At 36.4% G+C, this 22,188-nt stretch overlaps 2 protein-coding genes and 1 pseudogene across 3 annotated transcripts; all 3 read left to right on the top strand.

Moving 5' to 3' along the window:
- Positions 1-7,422: 7,422 nt before the first annotated feature.
- LOC147518944 (autophagy-related protein 18a pseudogene) lies at positions 7,423-9,969 on the top strand (annotated as a pseudogene). The gene has a single exon (XR_015214164.1). The product of XR_015214164.1 is annotated as an autophagy-related protein 18a pseudogene (transcript).
- A 2,531-nt stretch (positions 9,970-12,500) lies between these two features.
- On the top strand, positions 12,501-12,863 carry LOC147518943 (uncharacterized). Its single transcript, XM_086594043.1, has one exon. The coding sequence runs from the start codon at positions 12,501-12,503 to the stop codon at positions 12,861-12,863; it is 363 nt and encodes a 120-aa protein (XP_086450169.1).
- A 6,687-nt stretch (positions 12,864-19,550) lies between these two features.
- On the top strand, positions 19,551-21,866 carry LOC147518942 (uncharacterized). The gene is made up of 6 exons (XM_086594820.1): positions 19,551-19,849; positions 19,998-20,125; positions 20,964-21,092; positions 21,194-21,265; positions 21,382-21,454; positions 21,562-21,866. The coding sequence occupies exons 1-5, from the start codon at positions 19,778-19,780 to the stop codon at positions 21,428-21,430; spliced, it is 450 nt and encodes a 149-aa protein (XP_086450946.1). The 5' UTR covers positions 19,551-19,777; the 3' UTR covers positions 21,431-21,454; positions 21,562-21,866.
- Positions 21,867-22,188: the final 322 nt, after the last annotated feature.

The raw sequence follows: 22,188 nt of genomic DNA, 5'->3' as shown, positions 1-22,188 counted from the left end.
GCGTGCTAGCCCTCCAACTCTTCTTTTGATATATTAACAAAAAGCCGGCGTGCATAAGGTTGTTTTTGGACTTCACATTTGTTATGCTCTTTTAAACAGCTTTGGAGGAGTGTCTGTTGAGCAATTTGTTTTCAGATTTTGTGATATCGTGAATCGAATGCTCTGTCTTTGTATATTCTTTTGTGCCCTTGTATAGAGTGTTTCCGGTAAAAATGATTTCAAACAGGTCTAGCTCCTAGAAAATGTTGTGTCCAGTTACCTGAACAAAGCTTCATATGTTTCTTTTTTGTTGAGCGAGACATAAAATATAAGTGTAGTTTCACTTTTTGGAATATTAAATAGCCAAATCATTTTTATGTTGAATTGAAAACTATTTTTTGTCTTTTTGAACACTTCCTATTGATGTCGGCGCCATGAGACATTTAGATGTTGTAGCTAAAGTGTCATATGCTTGTCTAGGAAGATGTTTGGTCAGTTATAATATTTGACAGTCGTTAGTGGGAAATTGACAGAATTTTCAACCAAGTGTGTAACTCAGAGGATATCCACCTTGGACCGAAAAAACAGCCCAGTTTATATCCAAGAAATTTATATCCAAGAGTTGTTTTGCTGTGATACTTGCTTTCAATCTAGTAACTACTTGTACTTGATTTCTGTTATACTGATATTAGGTTCCTTGAGTGCGACCTTGTAAGGATGTGGAGTCCTGATGCAGTGATGCTGAACCGGTCGAGTTTTACTGAAACCAGATTTCTTTCAGGTGATAGCAGAAGTTTTTGTTTTTGTGTTTTTTTGTTTGAGATGAATAGGTGATAGTAGAAGTACCGATCAAACAGAAAAGTAGAAGTTACTCTTTACTTCATTTTCCCAGACCACTTGGATGTTTAAGTTGAATTTATCTCTAGTGAAAGAGGAAGAGGGTAACGATGGAGACATTGGAATCTGCCTCCTTCCTCGAAGTACAACTGTACAATGCTTTGAATGATCACTCATCACGTTGTTGTTTGGAAGATCAAGTGTAGATCATTCTTTCTTTTCTCATAGCCTCCGTATGTGTATGGGGATGGAGATGGAGATGGGGAAAGCAGAAAGAGATAAAAGATTGTTTTAGGACTCTGGTGTTGTTGAGTTCATAAGAAGGCATGGGGATGGGCTAAAAGCTTAAAGTTGATGGAGTGCCCTTTGATTGGTTTTCACACCCCTAGGCACCGAAGCAAACTCTGCTTTTTATTTGTGTCCTATTTCTTTTTTTTTTTTTTTTTTTTTGGGTGCAAATTTGTGTCCTATTTCACTATTTCAGTGACTGAAAATAACCTGTCTTTCATTTGTGTAATCGTGTCCTAACTCCTAATGTCATATAGCCGTATAAGTCGAATTGGAACGGGCCCAAATCTGGGGTGGAGAATTTTATTGACCGTGTGCTTTTAAGTCGAAATGGGATGGGCTGAAATCTCAGCTGGAGAACATCATGATATCTTCTACATTTACTGGTCAAAAGTCCTGTACCAATAGAAATCTTAACGCGCACTCTTTCCTAATTCCATATGGAAAAGGAAAAGCTCGATATGGCAAGTGCAATCTGTATAAATACTGACCTCCAATCTTGCCCGTTTTCCAAAAGAAAAGCTCGATTATGGCAATGAAGAGACGTACGCGTCACCTCCCAGAAGATATAATGTTAGATATCTACTCCAGGTTACCAATCCAATCCCTATCTCAATGCAGGTTTGTATGCAAAGATTGGTGCAAATGCTGGTGCAGTTTTATTAACGATCCTCTTTTTGTTAAATTGTACCATTCTAGAACTAATCACGAAGATCCCAATTTTCTTGTCCTTTGCCGCACTAGCAATAAACAGTATAGCAAGCACTACTTGGCAGACCATGAAAATCCTGGCACCTCTTTGAAGGCTCTTAATACTTGCCTAAACCTACCCCCAAAAGAGCTCATATTAGTTGGTTCTTCTAATGGTCTGATGTGATTGTATGAAAAACTATTTTTCTATATCTGTAATCCCATTACAGGAGAGATCTTGGAGCTCCCAAAAGTCCCCAAGGTTCCTTTTCCCGAAAAGAATGTTACCCTCTTTTGTTCTCCCTGTGGATTCTTCTTTGATGCAACTACAAACACGTACAAGGTCGTTTTTACTTTGGCCTTCACGCCTGAGTTGTTGAAGTCATCAGGCGTATTGGAGCCCTAAATATGGCCACTGAAAATTTATAACCTTTGAACACCCTTATACACATCCAAAAACAAATTTTGCGTGGATAAACGATACAATTGTGGGGACGCTAGGAGGTCATCTCACCCTGGTTGTTGATAGACTCGATGACCAATTCCTGATATGGGTTATGAAAGATTATGGAGTGGTGGAGTCATGGACAAAACAACACGTTATTAGGAAGGAAACACTTGGGCCATTGCGGAGTGTCTCTTTGAAAATGTTAAGGATAATGAAGAATGGATGCGTCTTACTTCAAGGAGATGAAGATCAAGGTTACTATGATTTGGGAAAAAAAGAATTTCAACATATTCGAATTCATGGAATTACGTCTCCTTCAAATCAATTGGAAGCTGTTGTTCATATGGGCAGCCGATTGCTGGGGTTGCTAGTACAGATGCAGGCATTCATAACTTTTCAGATCCGAATGGAAGATTTCTCACTTAGGTTAGGACTTATTTTTTCAAGTTATATTCCTTGTTTCTTTTTGGAACTAGCCTTGAAGCCGTATGTCAATTATTTTGATAAGGCGTATGTAATCTCTTTTTGTAAATGTAAACTAGCCTTCAAGGTCAAGCCGTATGTAATTGATTTAGTTAAAGTTCATTTTTAGTTTCCTCTGCAATTTACCCATGGAAGAAATGTGAAAGATAAGCAGCTTAGCAAATAGATTACTGTACAGTACCCCAAAAAAGAAAAAAAAAACAGGTAACGAAAATCAACACCTTGGAAGAACAAACGAAAAACCAGAGCTGATCAATTGCAGTAGTCGCAAGTCGCAACATCCCAATATTTCTGATTTAAGAAGTGGGTATCTTCGATCGGCCTCATGAGCCATCAACCACACAAAAACCCACCCACTACATGTTCTCTTAAAAAAGTTGATACACAGACCCAAAAGCCCAATCAGCGTGGCCCTACTAGTACTACTTTGAGCACTTGCAACGCAGGTGAAAGTCCCCTTTTCTTATTCACCGCCGCCTCATCACTTATTCACTATCTTTTCACCAATGCAATGCAAAGGTGAATAATATATTTTGGACGGGATGTTAGATTCTGTCTGGAATACGAGACGGAATATAACATCCCGTCTGGTATTTTATAACGAGACAGGATGTAACATCCCGTCTGATGACTCAATATGAACAGACGCGAATAGGCTCCATTTTCACTTCCTTTCCAACCAAAATTGCGATTTTCTAGTCTCCATTAACAACCTTTTGACACAAACTTTCATTCATAATGACTTCTCTACCCCCCAATGCATCCCCACCAACCTCACCATATGAAGAGCGTTCCCGATGGTTTGGAAATGTTAAAATTTCCAAAAAAAATAGGCAAAAAGGATCGCCGTCAAGAACGCGTAATGTGGGCGAGGAGGACGAAATTGAACTTGGGTTCAATTTTCCACCGCGTTGTGAAATCGAAGAACACCCACCATTAGCGTCAACATCAGTCCGACACGTAGCAAATCGAGTGGCGGAGTCTCAAGTAAGTTTTTGATTTTTTTTTTGTTAATTATTATTATTTGTGTTAGTTTATATCAAGTTTGTTGTTGTGTAATTAGTTTGAAATTGTCCATTGTTTTTAAAAAAAAAATAGTTGTAATTATATCATATTGTGTGTTGGTTGAATGTAAGAAGTACACCTATGGAAAGTGCGTTGTGCACTTTCAAATGTTGTGTTGTGGTGGCGTTGTATGAAATAAAAAACGGATCCTAATTTTGTCACGGTTACCGACATTATATCCGCCACACCATTTGGAAACTTTTTGAATTCGAATTTGGGACAAAATGATCAGGCGTTGTTGTTTGGGATAGTTGAGCGGTGGTGGCAAACTATCCACACATTCCATTTCCCATGGGGTGAGCTTGGGATTACCCCTCTTGATTTCACAATGCTCACGGGTATCCCAATTGGTTATGGACATGTCGTTCTTTTTTATGAAACTTTAGAGGTTTTTACTACGGCGATGAGTTTCTTTGAAGGTTTTAATTTGGTTGAAGATGATGAGCAAGACGGGTTTTTGAGAATATCGGCTAAGTAGTTTAAGGGAGGAGCTATAAAATATGAATTGGTTTACTTCGATATATTTGAATAGACTCAAGGAGAAGCCGAAAGACTATCATATTGGTGAGGAGTCGATCCACGAGTATGTACGTGCCTTTCTCTTCTACTTTGTTGGTGCGGTATTATTTGGATATGCTGATAGTTATTTACATATCGGGTGGATGGCCGTTGTCTCAGACGTAGAGAGGATGTGGGATTATGACTGGGGTCAATCCATCTTGGCATACCTTTACCGCTGGCTAGACCTCGCAGTTGAGACGAAAGCCGCTAAAGGCAATTTGTGCGGCTTTGTTTGGATTATACCGTTAATTCTTATTTATTAAGTTATTATTTTATTTCATTTATTTATCTAATTATTAATGTTGACATGCTTATATATATATTGATATTGTATTTTATCTATTGATGGCAGTATTGGTGGTACGAACATTTTCGTATGATGCATTCTGTGTTGAAGAGGTTGGAAGAGGATGAGACTCATGACCTGATTCCACGTATTCAAGCATGGGGGCTTCATCGTAGGCAGAGGGGGTATGGGGACCTATCGCATAATATTCATAACACTCGCCGCCAGATTGAGTTTAGGAGCTACCGAATTGAGTGGCAACCCCGGGCCGAAGTCCTTCATCTTTCGGACCCTTTTCGCGGATATTTCGGATGTTCCAGAGAACACCGAGTACCGTAGACTATCATATATGTGTCATAGAGCAAGGTTTCTTTCTCAGCGGCGAATGATACTTATAGGGTCAGTCACTACATGGTACCTTGGGGACAGATGTTGGCGACAAATATCTGGAGAGATTGTTATACCTTACCCACCACCCATAGATATGATGACCTCGATATTCTTTCCCTTTGTTCTTTCACACTATAGAGCAAACCCAAATGAGTGGCGCCGCGATCGCCTTTCATTTTACGGGCGACTATGACTTATATTGGAAGAGGGTTGGTCGAGGTCTCTTGCTAGGTCGCGTTATACCGTGGCACCAATTTTGAAGGGTTACTTTCGGAGCATTGAGGCCCGACATTCATTTTCCGGGAGGAGTGGAGTTGCCACGATCCATGACCGTGGTGTTTCATGATATTAGGATGCGCATGAAAGAACTCCACGGATATTTGATGATGATGACCTTTGGCACCGGAGCATAATTACTTTCGAGGGGCAAGATATGAGAATACCTATTCCACCAAGTAGATGTCGCAGTGGTAGCAGATTTGTCGATCTGAGTTTGAGCGGTTAGCGAGGTTAGTATGATTTGAATTTATTCATGATTTGTTATTATTAGTATTCACTATAACCCCTAACATGCATTTGTTTTGTTAAACATGATGAAGTAAGGTCGGAGCTCCTTAACTACAGCTCTCTCAGTTATGTCATGCGTGAGTCCTTCATGGAGTCCTCTCGTCGCAGTTTTGAGTACTAACAAGAAGAGCTTAAATCGAACTTTTAAAACTTTGAGAGGCGTGTGCAAAGAGTTGGAGAATGCTGGAAGTGGAGTACCTCAAGCTCAACCTCAACCAGAGAGGCGACAACGACATAGGGGGGAGAGCTCTTCGACCGAGCCTTCTCGTAGGGAGAGGAGATCTCAATAGATATTTTTTTGTAGTTTGTAATAATTGTGCGCCATTACTTGTCTTATGGCGTTTGGGATTGTTGTTTGTAATGAATTTTTGATTAGCAGATTTTTCTTTGATGAGTTTTGGATATAAATATGTCATTAAACAAAGGAGGTTATGTCCAATTTTTTTTAGAAATTATAAGTTAGTTTTTTTACCTAGTTTATGTGTTAGACTTGGGTGTTGTTCATGATTGTTGTTTGTCTTATTTATTATAATTATTATTTTGAGAAGGTTTTTGGATGTTTAAGTTGTTAAACTCTTCTTTCGGCTTGTGCCCATCCTTTGACCACGTCGATGCTCAAATACTACTACAAATTAAGAAGGGAAGAGAAAGGGAAAAAGTAGGGATGGAGACGTTAGGTTTTTGATTGGATTTTTCCTTGTATATAATGAGCTTATGAATATTTAGTACCACGAACTTTAATTTTTTTTTTCTAAATAGTACATGAATTTTGTTTCTCGCCTATTCGTACCACAAAGTTTCAATTTAGTACTTCAGTTAATTTTCTATAAAATTCCGTCCAATTTTACTAACGGCGTTAGCACTATTCACACAACACTATTCACGTGAACAATGTTTTTCACTATTCAAATTTTGAAAAACAAAAAAACAATATTCACGTGAACAATATTTTTTACTATTCACGACTTCATGTGAACAGTTTTTTTTTTATAAGAATCTTAAAAATAAATTTTTAATGAAAAATAATAAAAAACACTATTCATGTGAACAATATTTTTAATATTAATGTGAACAGTGTTTTTTTTTTTGTAATAATTTTTAAAGAAAAAACGACTAAAAAGAGTATCAAACTTTACACGTTTTGATAATATGGGGACCAAACTTATTTTCTTGACAGTTTGATTTTTGCAATGTAGAAACTTCTGTCAAATTTCTCTAACACCGTTTATAATTTGTATTAATTTTTATTTTATAAATTAATGCAAATGAAAATTAATTTATAATGTTGAAAAAAAATTAATATAAATTAATTTGTAATGTTGAAAAAAATTAATATAAATTTTCTAATTTGCAATGTTGAAAAAAATAAAATAATTAGAAATGGTGTTAGAGAAATTTAACGGAAGTTCCTACATTGCAAAAATCAAACAAGAAAAAAAGTTTTGGTCCCTATATTGTCAAAAAGGTGTAAAGTTTGATACCAGTTTTAATTGTTTTTCGATCTTTAAATTACACAAAAATTACTGTTTATGTGAATAGTGTTTCTTTTTATTTTTCATTAAAAATTTTATTTTTAAAATTCTTACAAAAAAAAAAAAAAAAAAACGTTCACATAAATAGTAAAAACACTTTTCACGTGAATAGTTTTTTTTTTGTTTGTGAAGTCCGGAAAGATCGATCTCTCCTCGCAAGGAGCGCACAAAATTGTCAACCGTTAGATCATAGGCGAATCTTATCCCAAAAAGAAAACAAAACTTGCATTTTGTTTGCTGGTGTGACTTGGCTAGCAAAACAATTTAAGGACAAAAATAAAAACAAAATAACACTTTTGCCCTCGTCTTCTTCGCCTCAACTTTTATTCTTGTTATTGCAATCTCATCTCTGCTAAACTTTTATTAAGTAAGTTAAGACTGAGGTTATTAAGACCCATAAATCAATCACGCAACTTGGCAGTGTTGGATAAACAGCAAAATTACTGCCTTTATTGTTGAACCGTAAACACCCCATTTCTATATTTTTATATGTATTTTTGCTACTATCCCATTTCAAGATGAACGAAGTGGGAGACTTGCACAAGTTCATATTTTCTACCACACATGAATTTTATCTTGCACTTCCAAAAGCTTTTAGTATAGCAGTAAAGATTATTAAAGCTGGGATCAAGTAAATTAACGAAACATTGTCGTCATTGATTGATGATTTGAGTTTTATATATAGAGGGAAAAACAATGTGAATAAAGGGAAGAAGATTAGTGGAATTTTATTTGACTGATTTGGCATTGAGATTCGTGCGCTCTAATTGCAGGATCATTTGCCATCTGAATAAATATGTAAGTATATATTATACTACCATCCCAAAGTCAAGATTTTGGCCAGAACTTAACTAGATGGAAAGAATCAAATAGTACCGCTATGGTGCGCGTAATTCAAACTTCAATGACACAGACAATTCAGAATCCTGTTGCACAAGCGCTACACAGTTGACACACATTCAGGCCATTAGGACAACCAGCAATACAAGCTCTGACGACATCTAAAGAAGTACAAGATTTCCATGATTTGCCAACTGAAGGATGCTATAGCAGTTCTCATTCATTAAGGTAAGATTTCCATGACTTGCCAACTGACGGTTGCAGTTCAAACATTAAGGTAACAGGGCATCTAGGTTTTTCCGAGGAATTGTGTGATTCAACTCAATGAAAAAGGGATCGCGGATTAGCTGAAAGCGTATTGTAGATGCCACCTCCGCGTTGAAGTATTTTAGTTGTAGTTGGATACTTTGTACTTTAGTAGTCAAAGTAAATAAGAAATTTCTGTTCAATTAGGACACGGATTGCATTGTAATATTGTATAGTAGTTAGAGTCTCTAGAGATATTGTTTGTGATTTACTTTAGAGGACGTGCATGATAAATTGGATTTTCTGGGACTTGCATTCTCTCTGTAGTTCAGGTTTCTGAGTGAGTTGCAACCGATCTTTGGGGTTTTCAGTACTTGTCCGTCCCCATGTCTACTGCTTCTCAGCAACAAGAAGAACAACTTGAACAACAACAGCGAAACAAACAACTTCGTTCCTCTCCTGTACTTGTCCAAAACCATCAGTCTGATGTACCATGTATACTTGACTTTTCTTTCAATCAAAGTTATGAGTGTTTGGTAGCTGGAACAGATAGAGGATTTCGTATTTACGACTGCAGTCGTGCTAATCCAGTGGAGTTACGTGGCCGAGTTTTTGAGAAAGGCAAAGATTGTGGTGGTGGGCTTGGTGTAGTGGAGAAGCTATTTCCGACTAGTATCTATGCTCTTGTTGGTGGTGGATCTCATCCACAGTATCCACCAAATAAGGTTATGATTTGGGATGATAGGTTAGGCCGGTGTACTGGAGAGTTGGCGTTTAAGTCTTCTGAAGTTGTTAGGGCGGTTAGGTTACACAGAGAACTAGCATTTGTTGTTTTCGAACGCAAGATATTAGTTTTTGATTTCTTCAAGTTTAAATTGTTATATCAGTTTGAGACTACTGCGAATCCAAAAGGTCTTTGTGAAGTTTCAGACGTTTCTGCTTCTTTTGTATTGGTGAGCCCTGGCTTGAAGAAGGGGCAAGCTAGGGTTGAGCATTATGATGCAACATCCTCGATTACAAGGACTATTAGCAAGTGGTTTATATCAGCTCATGATTCGACCATTGCTTGTTTTGCACTTTCCATGGATGGCAAGCTTCTGGCTACAGCTAGCGCTAAAGGCACTTTGGTTAGGATTTTTAATGCATCTAATGGGATTTTGCTGCAAGAGGTCAGAAGAGGTACTGATAGGGCAGAGATTTACTGCATAGCTTTCTCTCCCGATGTTCGGTGGCTAGCTGTGTCAAGTGACAAGGGCACGGTGCATGTCTTTAGCCTCAATGTCATTGACAACTCGTTGTGCAGTGCATCACAGGACATCAATCTTTCCGCATCATCCAATCCATCATTAGTATCGCGCTATTTCATGAAAGGACTTCTACCGGGGTATTTCTGTTCAGAATGGTCACTTGCTCAATTTCGCAGTTTGCATAAAGGTGTTCAGTATCTTGTGGCGTTTGGTGGTAAGATGCATACAATTCTGATTTTTGGTATTGATGGAAGTTTCTGCCAGTGTCAGTTTGATCCAATGACTGGAGGAGAGATGACTCAACTGGAATGTAGCAATTTTCTAACCGCAAAACAAGATCAAGATTTCTAGACCAAAAAAATCCCCTATGACCTCCTTGGAAGGCAATACAACTAGCTTGTAATTTTTTTTTGAATGTGTTTCTGCCTTTCTGGTAATCTCTTGGTGACTGTTCGGCTATTTGAGCCAAAGTTTGGTTAAATTAAATTAAAAGTGGGTTCGGTTTTTAGCTGATGGTCATTATTCAAAACTAACTATGAAGATCCTCCCATTTTCTCCCCTTAATTTCCATTTTACTATCGTCAATTGCACACTTTGACATTATCTCTAAATTGAGGATGTGGAGTAAGCACTTGAATCGAAAGTGATGATATTTTTAAGTATTGAAATTGACTAAGTTGGAAAGTTTGTAAAAAATTTAGTCATTTCATTTATAAACATTTTTTTCTAAAGTTATTTTCTATTATTGTGAGCGCAAAACGAGATCCTCATTGTCTACGTATGATATATGCTGCCCAGTATGTAGTATTCCTCTGTTTCTGCTTTCACAAATAATGGCGCTGGAAAGGTATGAATGTCTCGGTCAATTACTCAATTAGTGATACACCTCCCTCTCCCTGTCAAAAGTCCTATTGGCTTGCTTTTAGCCTGATTAACTTAGGTCCAGAGTTGGGCTATTTTCAGGCCGTCGGGAGAAAATTGGGTTGGATTTGATAATGTATATTGGGCTTAGATATATATAGTGTAGACGGAACTTGACACAAGGTTCATCTAGATTAGTTTCCTGTATCATAGAGACGTCGGATTTCACTTTTGTCTTTAAACTTTCTGTAAAATTTCGACAATGAAATTGGAACTTGGTGGTAGACTTTTTTTTTTTTTTTTTTTTTTTTTTTTCCCTATTATAATTATGATTTTTTTTTAAGGTAAGAAGTAAGAACATGAATCAAGACATTTAACTATTTAAGTCGATATCATTAGCTGTGGTGGGAAACGATTATTTGCCCTTTCCAAACTTTAAATTGTTTATGTTTTCTATACACTTTCCTACAGAAAAACCTCTTAGGTATAATGAAATTGTTTAACCAATGATATGTTGCTACTTGCTAGTCTGCTAGAAGCCTAGAATTGATCGTTAAAATCAAACTTTTTTTTTTGTTCAATGGTGATACCTGGATTTCAGCAATTGAATCACCGGCAACATCTAATTTTCATCCCAAGCCCACGTGCCACTTGTTTAACCCATTGGTTATAAAGCGCAAGCCCACTTCAAGAACCGCTTAGGCTAAACAAACACATGGACCAATGCTATAAAGCCCACGCGCCACTTAATAAAGAGAGAACTACATGGGCCTAACCAAAAGGTCCACGCGGCACTTTTTTAACGGTGTTACAATTGTTGAACGCTTAGTACATTTGATAAAACATACATTTGATGAAACACCAACCTTGACACCAAATAGAGTCTCATTCGGTGCCAAGATCGCTGATATTTTAGTATTGATGGATGATTAATGAAAGACTAAAGATGATTTTCATCAAGTTATCAATGTTTGAGTTGGTATCACCATTGATTGAAGATGCTCTTAGGCTTGGTTCACTTTTTTTTTTCCCCGACGAGATAGGTCTTATGCGGTTTTAGCTATACATTCAAACTTACACCCGTTCAGATGGAATGACGGATAAGCAAAGAAATATTTTTTTTCACCCACAAAAAAATAAATATTTTTTTCGATGAAATAAAAGCGAAGTAAATCAAAATCACTATGTAACTGTTAACCACTCGGTGACCACCATTTCATCGCATCAACGAAATACAGACAAAGTGTACGTATTTTTTAACAAAAATAACACCACCACCGTACCAGACAAACTCTCAATCTCAGACAAAGATCAATGGTGGGCCACAGCTTAGCCAAGTCACTTTTGAGTGTGCTGCCGCATTAAACATGAGTTCTAATATCTTGCTTCCCTGCAGTAAACTTTAAAGTTAGATATATTTTTATTTGTTGTTTGTGAAATTATCCAATAAATTAATACCGTTTCATACTTATATTTTCCATTCATCACTGAAAAATCTTATAAAATGACAAACCGGAGTTACATTCAATTTCTCTCTGTTGAAATAGTTAGTTGATTTAGTATTTGTTTGATCGAGTCTTTAGGGCTTAGTTGGATTAGTGGTTTGAATAATTTTATTGTTCAGGGCTAGTTAGTTTGTTGTTACCACATTAGTAGAGGTGTAAAACATGGGCAACAAGTAGTTTCTTTTGTAAGGCTATATATATAGCTAAGTGAATTGCTCTAATAAATAAGTTGTAAATAACATTCTTCAATTAGGAAAACAATACAAAGAGTTCTCAACATTTGGTATTAGAGCCTTAGGAGCAACAACTTTCTAAAGCGTAAGAGGAGCAAAGAGATGGCAATAGTAGTTGGCTTTGTGCAACCTTCCATTCCTAAGTTCGACGGGTACTATGATAATTGGTGTATGCTTATGGAAAATTTCCTTCGATCGAAGGAATATTGGGGTCTAATTGAGCATGGGATTCCAACTGTGGAAGAGGGAGCCCAACCCACTGAAGCTTAGAAGAAGACGATTGCCGATGCAAAGTTGAATGATTTGAAAGTGAAAAATTATCTTTTAGGGCCATTGATCGATCAATTCCGGAGACTATTTTGAACAAGGATTCAACCAAAAGTATTTGGGGTTCCTTGAAGCAAAAGTATCAAGAAACAAAGACGAAAGTGCAAGCGATGCAATGCGACAAGCTCTCCAAAAGAAGTTCGAGGTTCTCAACATGAGGGCGGGGGAGTCTGTGAACGAGTACTTTGCTCGTACTCTGATTGTGGTCAACAAGATGAAACAAAACGGTGGAAAGATGACTGATATAGCAGTCATTGAGAAGATTTTGAGATCTATGACTCCAAAATTTGACTACATGGTGTGTTCTATTGAGGAATCAAATGATCTTGATGCGCTTTCCATAGATGAATTGCAAAGTAGCATGTTGGTACATGAGCAACGTATCTATTCTCACATTGTAGAGGAGCAAGCTCTGAAGGTTACGTATGGAGAGTCATCGGGAGGACAAGGACGTGGTCGTGTCAATACTCATGGATGAGGAAGAGGAGGTGGCAGATGCAATTTTGATAAATCAATCATTGAATGTTACAATTGTCACAAGCTTGGACACTTTCAATATGAGTGTCTAAATGGTGAAAGACAAGCAAATTATACAGAGGCAGGAGGAGATATGCTATTAATGGTATATGATGGTGAGAGGATTACCTAGCTTTGAAGCTCAATTGAAGGTGTGTGAAGATTGCTTGGTTGGGAAGCAGCAAAGAGATCCATACCCTAAGGAGACTACATGGAGAGCTACTCATGTTCTTCAACTCGTGCATGCTGACATATGTGGACCCATTAATCCTATTTCAAATAGCAAAAAGAGGTACATAATCACGTTCATTGATAATTTCAACAGGAAAACATGGGTTTACTTTCTTGTAGAGAAGTCTGAAGCATTCATTACTTTCAAACATTATAAGAGTCGTGTCGAAAAGGAGGCTGGTTCATGCATCAAAGATTTTCATACTGATCGTGGAGGTGAGTTTACTTAACGAGAGTTCACTGAATTCTGTAACAAGAATGGTATACGACGACAACTGACTGCTGCTTACACCCCGCAACAAAACAGGGTTGCGGAGCAGAAGAGTCAAACTATTATGAATATGGTTTGAAGCATGCTATCAGAAAAGCAGATCCCAAAAACATTTTGGCTAGAAGCTGTTAACTGGACGATTCATGTTCTGAATAAGAGCCTAACACTTGCGGTGAAAAACAAAACTCCGAAAGGAGCTTGGAGCGGCGTTAAACCCTCAGTTGATCATTTCCGAGTATTTGGATGTATATCACATGTTCATGTCCCTGATTGCAAAAGAACCAAACTTGATGATAAGAGTATAAGGTGTGTCTTGCTTGGAGTCAGTGAAGAATCAAAAGCTTACCGATTATACGATCCTACTTCTCAAAAGATAATGGTGAGTAGAGATGTTGTCTTTGAAGAAAACAAAAGCGGGATTAGGACATGGGTCACGAGAAGGCTATTGTTGCTGATTTGGAATGGGGAGACAATGAGACCGAATCAGTTGTGCCTCATGGAGGTGACGTTGCTGAAGAAGCTGATCAACATGATAGTATAGGGGAAGAAAGTGGTGGTTTAGATATGAGTGGAACTTAAGGGAGTTCATCAAGTTCGAGTGAGAGTCATTCCTCTTGTGAAGAAAGCGAGAGAAGGCAACCTGTCTGGATGAAGAACTATGTGAGTGGAGAGGGTCTCTTCAAAGAAGAAGAAGACTTGGCATACTTAGCCATGTTTGCTTCCAATAATGATCAAGTTCTTTTTGGGGATGTTGTGAAGAGTTTGAAGTGGAGGACAACAATGGATGAGGAGATAAAGGCTATTGAGAGAAAGAATACATGGAATTTGACGGATTTGCCTGCTGGGGCAAAGAAGGTTGGTGTGAAATGGGTGTATACGACGAAGCTTAATGAAAATGGTGAGGTGGAGAAGTACAAAGCTCGTTTGGTTGCAAAGGGATACGCCCAAGTACATGGGGTGGATTACACTGAAGTTTTTGCACCTGTAGGTCGTTTGGATATTGTTCGATTGGTGGTTTCTCTTGCAACTCAGAAAAAAGGTGGACGATTTATCAATTAGATGTGAAATCAGCTTTCCTCCATGGAGAACTTAGTGAAGAGATTTTTGTCGAGCAACCTCCTGGTTATGAGAAGAAAGGTGATGAGCAAAAAGTATACAGGTTGAAGAAAGCTTTATACGAACTAAAACAAACTCCACATGCTTGGTATAGTCGTATAGAGTCATATTTGGCTAAGGAAGGTTTCGAGCGATACCCTTATGAACATACTTTGTTCATAAAAGTGAAGGAAGGAGGTAAAATGCTAATTGTCTGTCTCTACGTTGATGATTTGATCTTTACAGGAAATGATGAGCATATGTTCTTTGAATTTAAAAGATCTATGATGTATGAGTTCGACGTGACAGACCTTGGAAAGATGAGGTATTTCCTTGGTATAGAGGTGATGTACCGATTAGAGGGTATTTTTATGTGTCAAAAGAAGTATACACAGGAGGTGTTGGAAATGTTTGATATGGATAAATGCAATTCAGTTCATAATCAGATTGTTCCAGGTTTCAAACTCATGAGAGATGAAAATGGAGTAAGGGTGGATAGTAGTCGTTACAAGCAAGTAGTGGGCAATCTAATGTATTTGACTGCTACTCGACCAGACATCATGTTTGTGGTGAGTCTTCTTACCAAGTATATGGATCGTCCCATAGAGATTCATCTTCAGGCAACCAAAAGGGTGTTGAGGTATTTGAAAGGGATCTTTGATTTTGGGATACTTTATAAATAGGGAGGAGATTAGGAATTGATTGCTTATACAGATAGTGATTACGCTGGAGACTTAGACGATAGAAAGTGTACTTCAAGTTATGTATTCATGCTATGTTCGGGAGCGGTTTCTTGGTAGTCGAAAAAACAGCCAATAGTTACTTTGTCCACTACTGAAGCTGAATTCGTTGATGCGGCTTCGTGTGCTTGTCAAGCAATTTGGATTAGAAAGATTCTAAAGGGGTTTAATCTTGTTCAAAACGATGGGACAACAGTCTTTTGTGATAACAGTTCAGCCATTAAGCTTTCGAGGAATCATGTATTACATGGTCGAAGCAAGCATATAGATGTCAGGTTTCATTTTCTTCGCGAGCTTACCAAAGATGAAGTTCTGAAGCCGGTCTTTTGTTACACTCAAGAACAGATGCGGACATAATGACCAAGCCACTAAAGCTTGATGTATTAAGTGAAGTCGAGAAGTTTGTTGGGGTCCGTGACCGATCCCCGGTATAAACTAAATGCAGGTGGCATTCATATTAAGGGAGGATATATGTTGAAGTAGTTAGTTGATTTAGTCTTTGTTTGATCGAGTCTTTAGGACTTAGTTGGATTAGTGGTTTGAATAACCCTATTGTTCAGGGCTAGTTAGTTTGCTGTTACCACATTAGTAGAGGTGTAAAACGTGGGCAGCAAGTAGTTTCTTTTGTAAGGCTATATATAATTATATATAGCTAAGTGAGTTGCTTCAATAAATAAGTTGTAGATAACATTCTTCAATTAGGAAAACAATACAAAGAGTTCTCAACACTCTAGTAATCTAGTTACAGTTGCAAAAGGTTAAGGATGTGAAATCTCTATGATCAATTCTCAGCACTTCAAATAGTTTTGGATGATTTTGTGGTGATGGATCAATTTCGCGAAAACTATTGCTGCTTTGAAATCATCCACATATCACTACTTTCAAATCCTTCAAAAATCATTATTATGTACGTACGTCTAAATTTGGTCAGGGTCTTTAGCCAATCTCATTAATTTGAAATTCAGCTCTCATATTAATATTACAGTAGAACCTTGATAATTTAATACTCTTGGGACCCGACAAAATCTATTAATTTAACGGGATTTTAATTAATCGATAAATTAATAACTATATTAACTAATCGGTAAATTAATAGTTATTAATTTATCCAAATATTTATAAATTTTCAAAATTTATTATAGAAATATTTTCTATGGTGTTAAAAATCATATTATATTATCTTCATATATATTTCTTTATACTTTAAGAAATTGTTCTCTTATGTTTTAATGTTTTAGGAAATAGCTATATCAAAGTGATCTTATATGATCCTTGTCATTTAAGTTCCAACTTGACTTAAAATTTTCCACAAAACAAGTAACACTGGACTCATATTTTAAGAAGACATAATATTTCGCCTCATTTGTATTTTTTTTATTAATTTATATAATAATTGGGATCCACTAAATTCCACAGGGATTGTTTTGAAATCTATTATTTTATAAATTTAGCGAAATTATTAATTTAGTCTATTGGCCTAAATCGGGACCAATAAATTTTATTATTTAAGCGCGATAATTAATTTATAGCGTATTAAATTATTGGGGTTATTGTAGTTGGCATATATGTTCCAAATAAAATATTTTCCAAAATTAGAATAGTAAGGATTTTGATTAAGAGAATAACTTATTAGTTATTAGGTCCGGACATCCTGTGGTCTTCAAGAATTTTATGATCAATTAACTGTACGCTCAAGGGATGAGGATGATAGTTTGATCCGTCCATGGAGAACTGGCAATCTAGATTTAAAAAGTACATGATTGGAGAACATAATTAATATAATAAAATAGTTTTCTAGCTTTACCCTCTCCAGTTCTTTTATCTAGAGGTTTACCCCCTAAGATCACACCACATCTAAGTCAACTGTTATCTTTTTGGTCAATGCATATAAAAGAACTTAATTGCCCTTGTCCTTTTAATAGTTTTCTAGCTTTACCCCGCAGATCTTTCATCTAGAGGTTTACCCCCCCAGAACATAGGCCAATTAGCTTTACCCCTAGTTATTTCATCCAGAGGTTTACCTCCCCAATACCACAACACATCCAAGTCAATTGAGTTTGGTAGTGATATTTTTGGTCAAGACAAATGAAAAGACTCTAATGTCCTTTTCTAAGTATAATTACATAAATATCTTGTGACTTTGGCAAATACAAAATTGGAATTCAAATCATCTATGACACATGTCATGATCTTGTGAACTCTATCTAACGGCTACCACCAATCCTTATCAAATGACATCTACACCCTTAACATTATGAAATTACATAATTAACCTCACGGTTGTTAAAAGCTACGTGTATGCTAGGAGAAAACCAACCGTGAAAGGGCAATAAAGTCTTTTTATGTGGTAGTGGTGCATGTATGGCTTGGAGAAGATAATGTTACAGTGATGGTGTATGGCCGTTAGGGGTGGGAATTTGGCCCTAACGACCCTAACCCGTCCCTGACCGACCCGACCCTAAGCCCTATAAAGCCCTTACAACTAAAGCTCTCACAGATTTTAATTAGGGCAGGGCCACCCCGGCCCTAATTCAGCCCTCATTAGCCCGGCCCTGTTTCACACTTTCACTATAAATACACATACAATAATTGTCCAACTCTTTGTTAAATATTTTCAATTAAAATAACATTGTCCTTTGTAATTTATCACTTACATCCAAGGGTACTTCCAATAACTTGTCTTATATAACAAAAACTTCTCAACTTAGTAGTCATGAAGAACAATGAGCACTAACCTAATAAAAAATAAAACTTTATTCTTTTGATCATCAAGTCAAAGTCCAGAACTTATTATTCTCAATTTCTTTTCCCACTTACTTCTTATAAATTATATTTTTATTCACATCCAAGCCAAGTCTAGAACTAAAAGTTTCATTCCACACCATTAAAGCGAAATACAAAGAAGACATTTGTAACATAGAAACCAAAAAACAACCTTTGTCAGAAAAATGACATTTGTAATCTCAAACCTTTCTCCATCACTTGTTCAAAAGCCAATATTTTCATTTCCACATACAAATTAAAGCTTGAATCACTTTTAAATTAGAAGAAAGGTAATATTATATTTGTTTGAATCTATTATGGAAACAATTTATGATATTGGAAACAGTTTAACAACTTCCCTGGCCCTTAACCAAAGCTATTATGTTTCTTCTTTATATCTATTACTTCTTCATTTAAAATGACAATATAATTATTTGTCTATGTATTTCAATGTTAAATGTAATTTTAGTGAAGTTTGAGTACAAGGAAGAATAAATTTCGAACTCTCGATGTACTTCAGTTCATTAGATTGTGGATATGTATTTTAAATTGTTGGACTTATACAGGATTATTACTAGATTGGTGGGACTTTGAGTTTGTAGATCATTATATATTTTTGTAATATAAATGAGTTTTAAAACTGATGTAGGAAAAAGAAGAAAATATATAGGCCCGGCCTTAAAGCCTTTAAAGAGGGCTTAGGGTAGGGTCAGGGATTGAGATATAGACTTGTGACCCGGCTTTAATATCTGAAGGGCTTTAAATATTTAGGGTCGGGATAGCCCGACCCGGCCCATTGCCCACCCCTAATGGCCGTCGAATAGAGTTCATAAAATCATAACATGTGTCCTAGATGATTTGAATTCCAATTTTGTATTTGCCAAAGTTATATGATATTTATGTAATTATACCTAAAAAAGGGCATTAAAGTATTTTAATTTGTCTTAACAAAAAATATCACAGTCAAACTCAGTTGACTTGGATGTGTTGTGGACTCAGTTGACTTGGATGTGTTGTGGTCTTGGGGGTAAATCTTTAGATGAAAGAACTAGGAAGATAAACCTCTAGATGACCTAAATTATGGGGGATAAACCTCTAGATAAAAGAACGGAGGGAGGAGGGATAAAACTAATTGACCTAAATTCTAGAGAGTAAAACTAGAAAACTATTAAAAAGACAAAAGACAATAAAACTTTTTTTACTGATAACAGTTGAGTTGAATGTGGTTATCTAGATAAACTTCTAAATGAAATAACTAGGCGGTAAAACTAGAAAACTGTTAATAAAATCAGATTGTTTCGGCTGTAGTGATAGCAGACACAGATTACCCAGCTAAAAAGACAGATTACCCAGATTACCCAGCTAAAAAGATTGTTTCAAAACTTCAAAGTGTAGTTCAAAACTTCAAATTGCTTTTTCAACTGTAAGTCTAATAATAGTCTATACGTAAAAGTACATGTAGCTGCATGCAATAGCTGAGTTCCCATGTGACTTGTGTACGTCATTCTGCCAATCAAACCAGTCGTTTGGGGAGATTAAGAGGTTTCTTATCTCGAGTGACTAGATCGAAATGCCCAACTAGCTTGTGACAAGGCTACATACTAAACTAAGGCTTTGACAACTCTTTTTAATGCACAGATCCCCATAATATCATTACAATTATCAGAAGGGTTTATCAGAATACACAACTCTTTTAAGAAGAACTTGAAGTAGAGAAAGAAAAAATCACCGAAAGCTTAGAAATATGAAATATCTGTAGATCCAAACTGAAAAAAGATGGAGGACGAAGAAACCATTAAACATTTGCAAGCAAACTTAGTTGAATACAGAAATGCACTTATATTTGAGGTAAGGTTTTTGTTTGGTTTGTTACCCTGTGTATTTTGTGTAATATGTTCTTGGTTTTGATAATTTTTCTCTTGTTGTTGTTGTTGTTGTTTTTTTTTTTTTTTCTGTTGATGGTGCCTGGTGGTGAATCATATATGGATGTCCTAAGGGGATTTTGGATGTTGATCTGTATCGAACATTTGATTCGCTTTTTCACGAGCAATCTGAACTAGATGACTTCATGGACGGGTACTATAGACACACAAGAAAGTCGATCAACATACTAAGGAACTTCGTGTAAGAGTCCTAACTCCTAACTACTTCCCTTCGCTTGTTTGCATTATATTTGCTCTTTTAATTTACTATACTTGCTGACCCACTGTCATGTAGTCTTGGTCTCTTTTTAGATTTTTGATGGCTTTTCATCAAGTTTGGAAAACATGATATGATAGATTGATAGTTTACTGAGTTCTCTGATCTCACTAGAGTACTCATGGAAATTCCTTTTCTTACATTTCACTTGAAGAATTCGGAAAGTTTCTAAATGCTTTCTAACCGAAACTTATGTTGTTCTATATTTTAAGGTTAGTTGTTCACGAAAGTTGTCATGATAGACTACGAAATTTCTGATTAAAGTGATTATACATGGCCACATGGGGCCACTTGATGAGCAAGTACTGGATGGGTGGATGATGAAAATTTGACGGTTTTGTTGATAGCCGAAGTGTTCTGGTTCCTACTTGGTCAATTTATGAAGGAGTTTTTGGAATTGGCAGGGGTTAATACTTAATAGTGTTAAATATTGGTGTAGCCGTGTAGAACACTAGAACTGTAGGAGTCTGATTTAAGAGTTTGGAGAGTCTGATTAAGAATCCAATGCATTGCGTTGAGGCAATCGTAAAGTATAAAACTGTAACAAACCCTACTACTGAATACTGATTGTAATCTGCGTTCTATTAAATTAAATTCTCATTGAATGCAGCTAAATTGTTGTGGGGTTAGCTTAATCATTCCACCTCAAGCTGTTGTTAAACTTGTTACTAAGCTCTTAACTCTTACTCTAACTTTAATAGCCTTCTTATTGTGTGGTAAAGTTAAATAAATGGCCCACTCTAATTGGTTTATCTCTTTACAGGAGATTTCCACTGAAAAGACCTGATATTCTTACCTGTACCCCTGCTGACGATTTTACCAGTACCACTGCTGACGATTTTTTCCAGTTCATTTCCGATAGGGTTATGGATGTGAAAAATTCTGCTCAGGCGTAAGTTTAGAAAGAGTATTAACACGTTCAGTTTTACATTTATTTATCTATTCTGAGTTACTGTTTTTTTGTCATTCACGAGCATGTGTTTGGGTTAACAGAATGGGGTTAAGCAGTATTAGCACACTGTGCGATGTTTTTCATTATTTTGTGATAAAGAAAAATCTCAAATGGTGAGTTTATCCTGTCTCATTCTCAATATGTTTTATCACTTTATTTTGGTGTTTGATATTAGGATTGAAGAAGATAATTATCATGCTTTTCTTATGAAATGATTTTATACATTTAGGTGTTCCAAGTCTGTCCAGCAACTTGAGTATGCAAGCTATATTCTGTAGGGGAAGTTGAAACATCTAATTACCGTAAGTAGACTCAAGTTGATTTGGGAAAAATCCATATTAAGTATTGAATAATGACTCTTACAGTTTTTTTTTTTTTTTTTTATATGCGTGTGTGTGTTCTTTTTTAGTTGGAGCAACAAGTTCTGGCTGCTGGTGGCTTCATTCCGGAGGTGTAGCAAAAGCTTATTTCCACAACTCTCTATTTTCAATGAATTTGTTTGATGAACTTCTACCTATAAATCTTATTAGGATGATTATTAATCTGGTTGACTTTGTGGGCATTAAGGCCAATTTAATTATGTAGTCGACTTGTTATATTTTCATTTCGGATGATTATCAATCGCAATGGTCACACACAGTAGTATGGTTTTGCTGCTTACGGAGCTCAGTCTGGAATCTGTATTGAAGGCACAAATGACACTTTTACATGGTTTATCATTTGTATCATACAAATTTACTAAAACATGCATACATACATGTCAATCGGTATTTCTGAATTGAGTGATCAGTATTATATTCCCCGAAATCACCACCATTCCAAAGGAGGAAAACTCTTCCTTGTGGGATGTACGTTCTGGTTCTTTAATGAGGTGATATAGATTCAAAGTCGATCTTTAGGAATAATTTCTTTTAGTCTGATATTGAAATCAAGTTTATAACTAGCAAGGAGAATTTATGCTTAGCTTACTGAACGTTTCAATATCAGTTTTTCTTTGATAGGAATATAATTCAGCATAATGGGTCCGGTTTTGTGT

The sequence above is a fragment of the Coptis chinensis genome, chromosome 2 (genome assembly GCF_015680905.1).
Source record: "Coptis chinensis isolate HL-2020 chromosome 2, ASM1568090v1, whole genome shotgun sequence".
Lineage (NCBI taxonomy): Eukaryota > Viridiplantae > Streptophyta > Magnoliopsida > Ranunculales > Ranunculaceae > Coptis > Coptis chinensis.
This window is presented reverse-complemented; position numbering and strand designations above follow the sequence as displayed.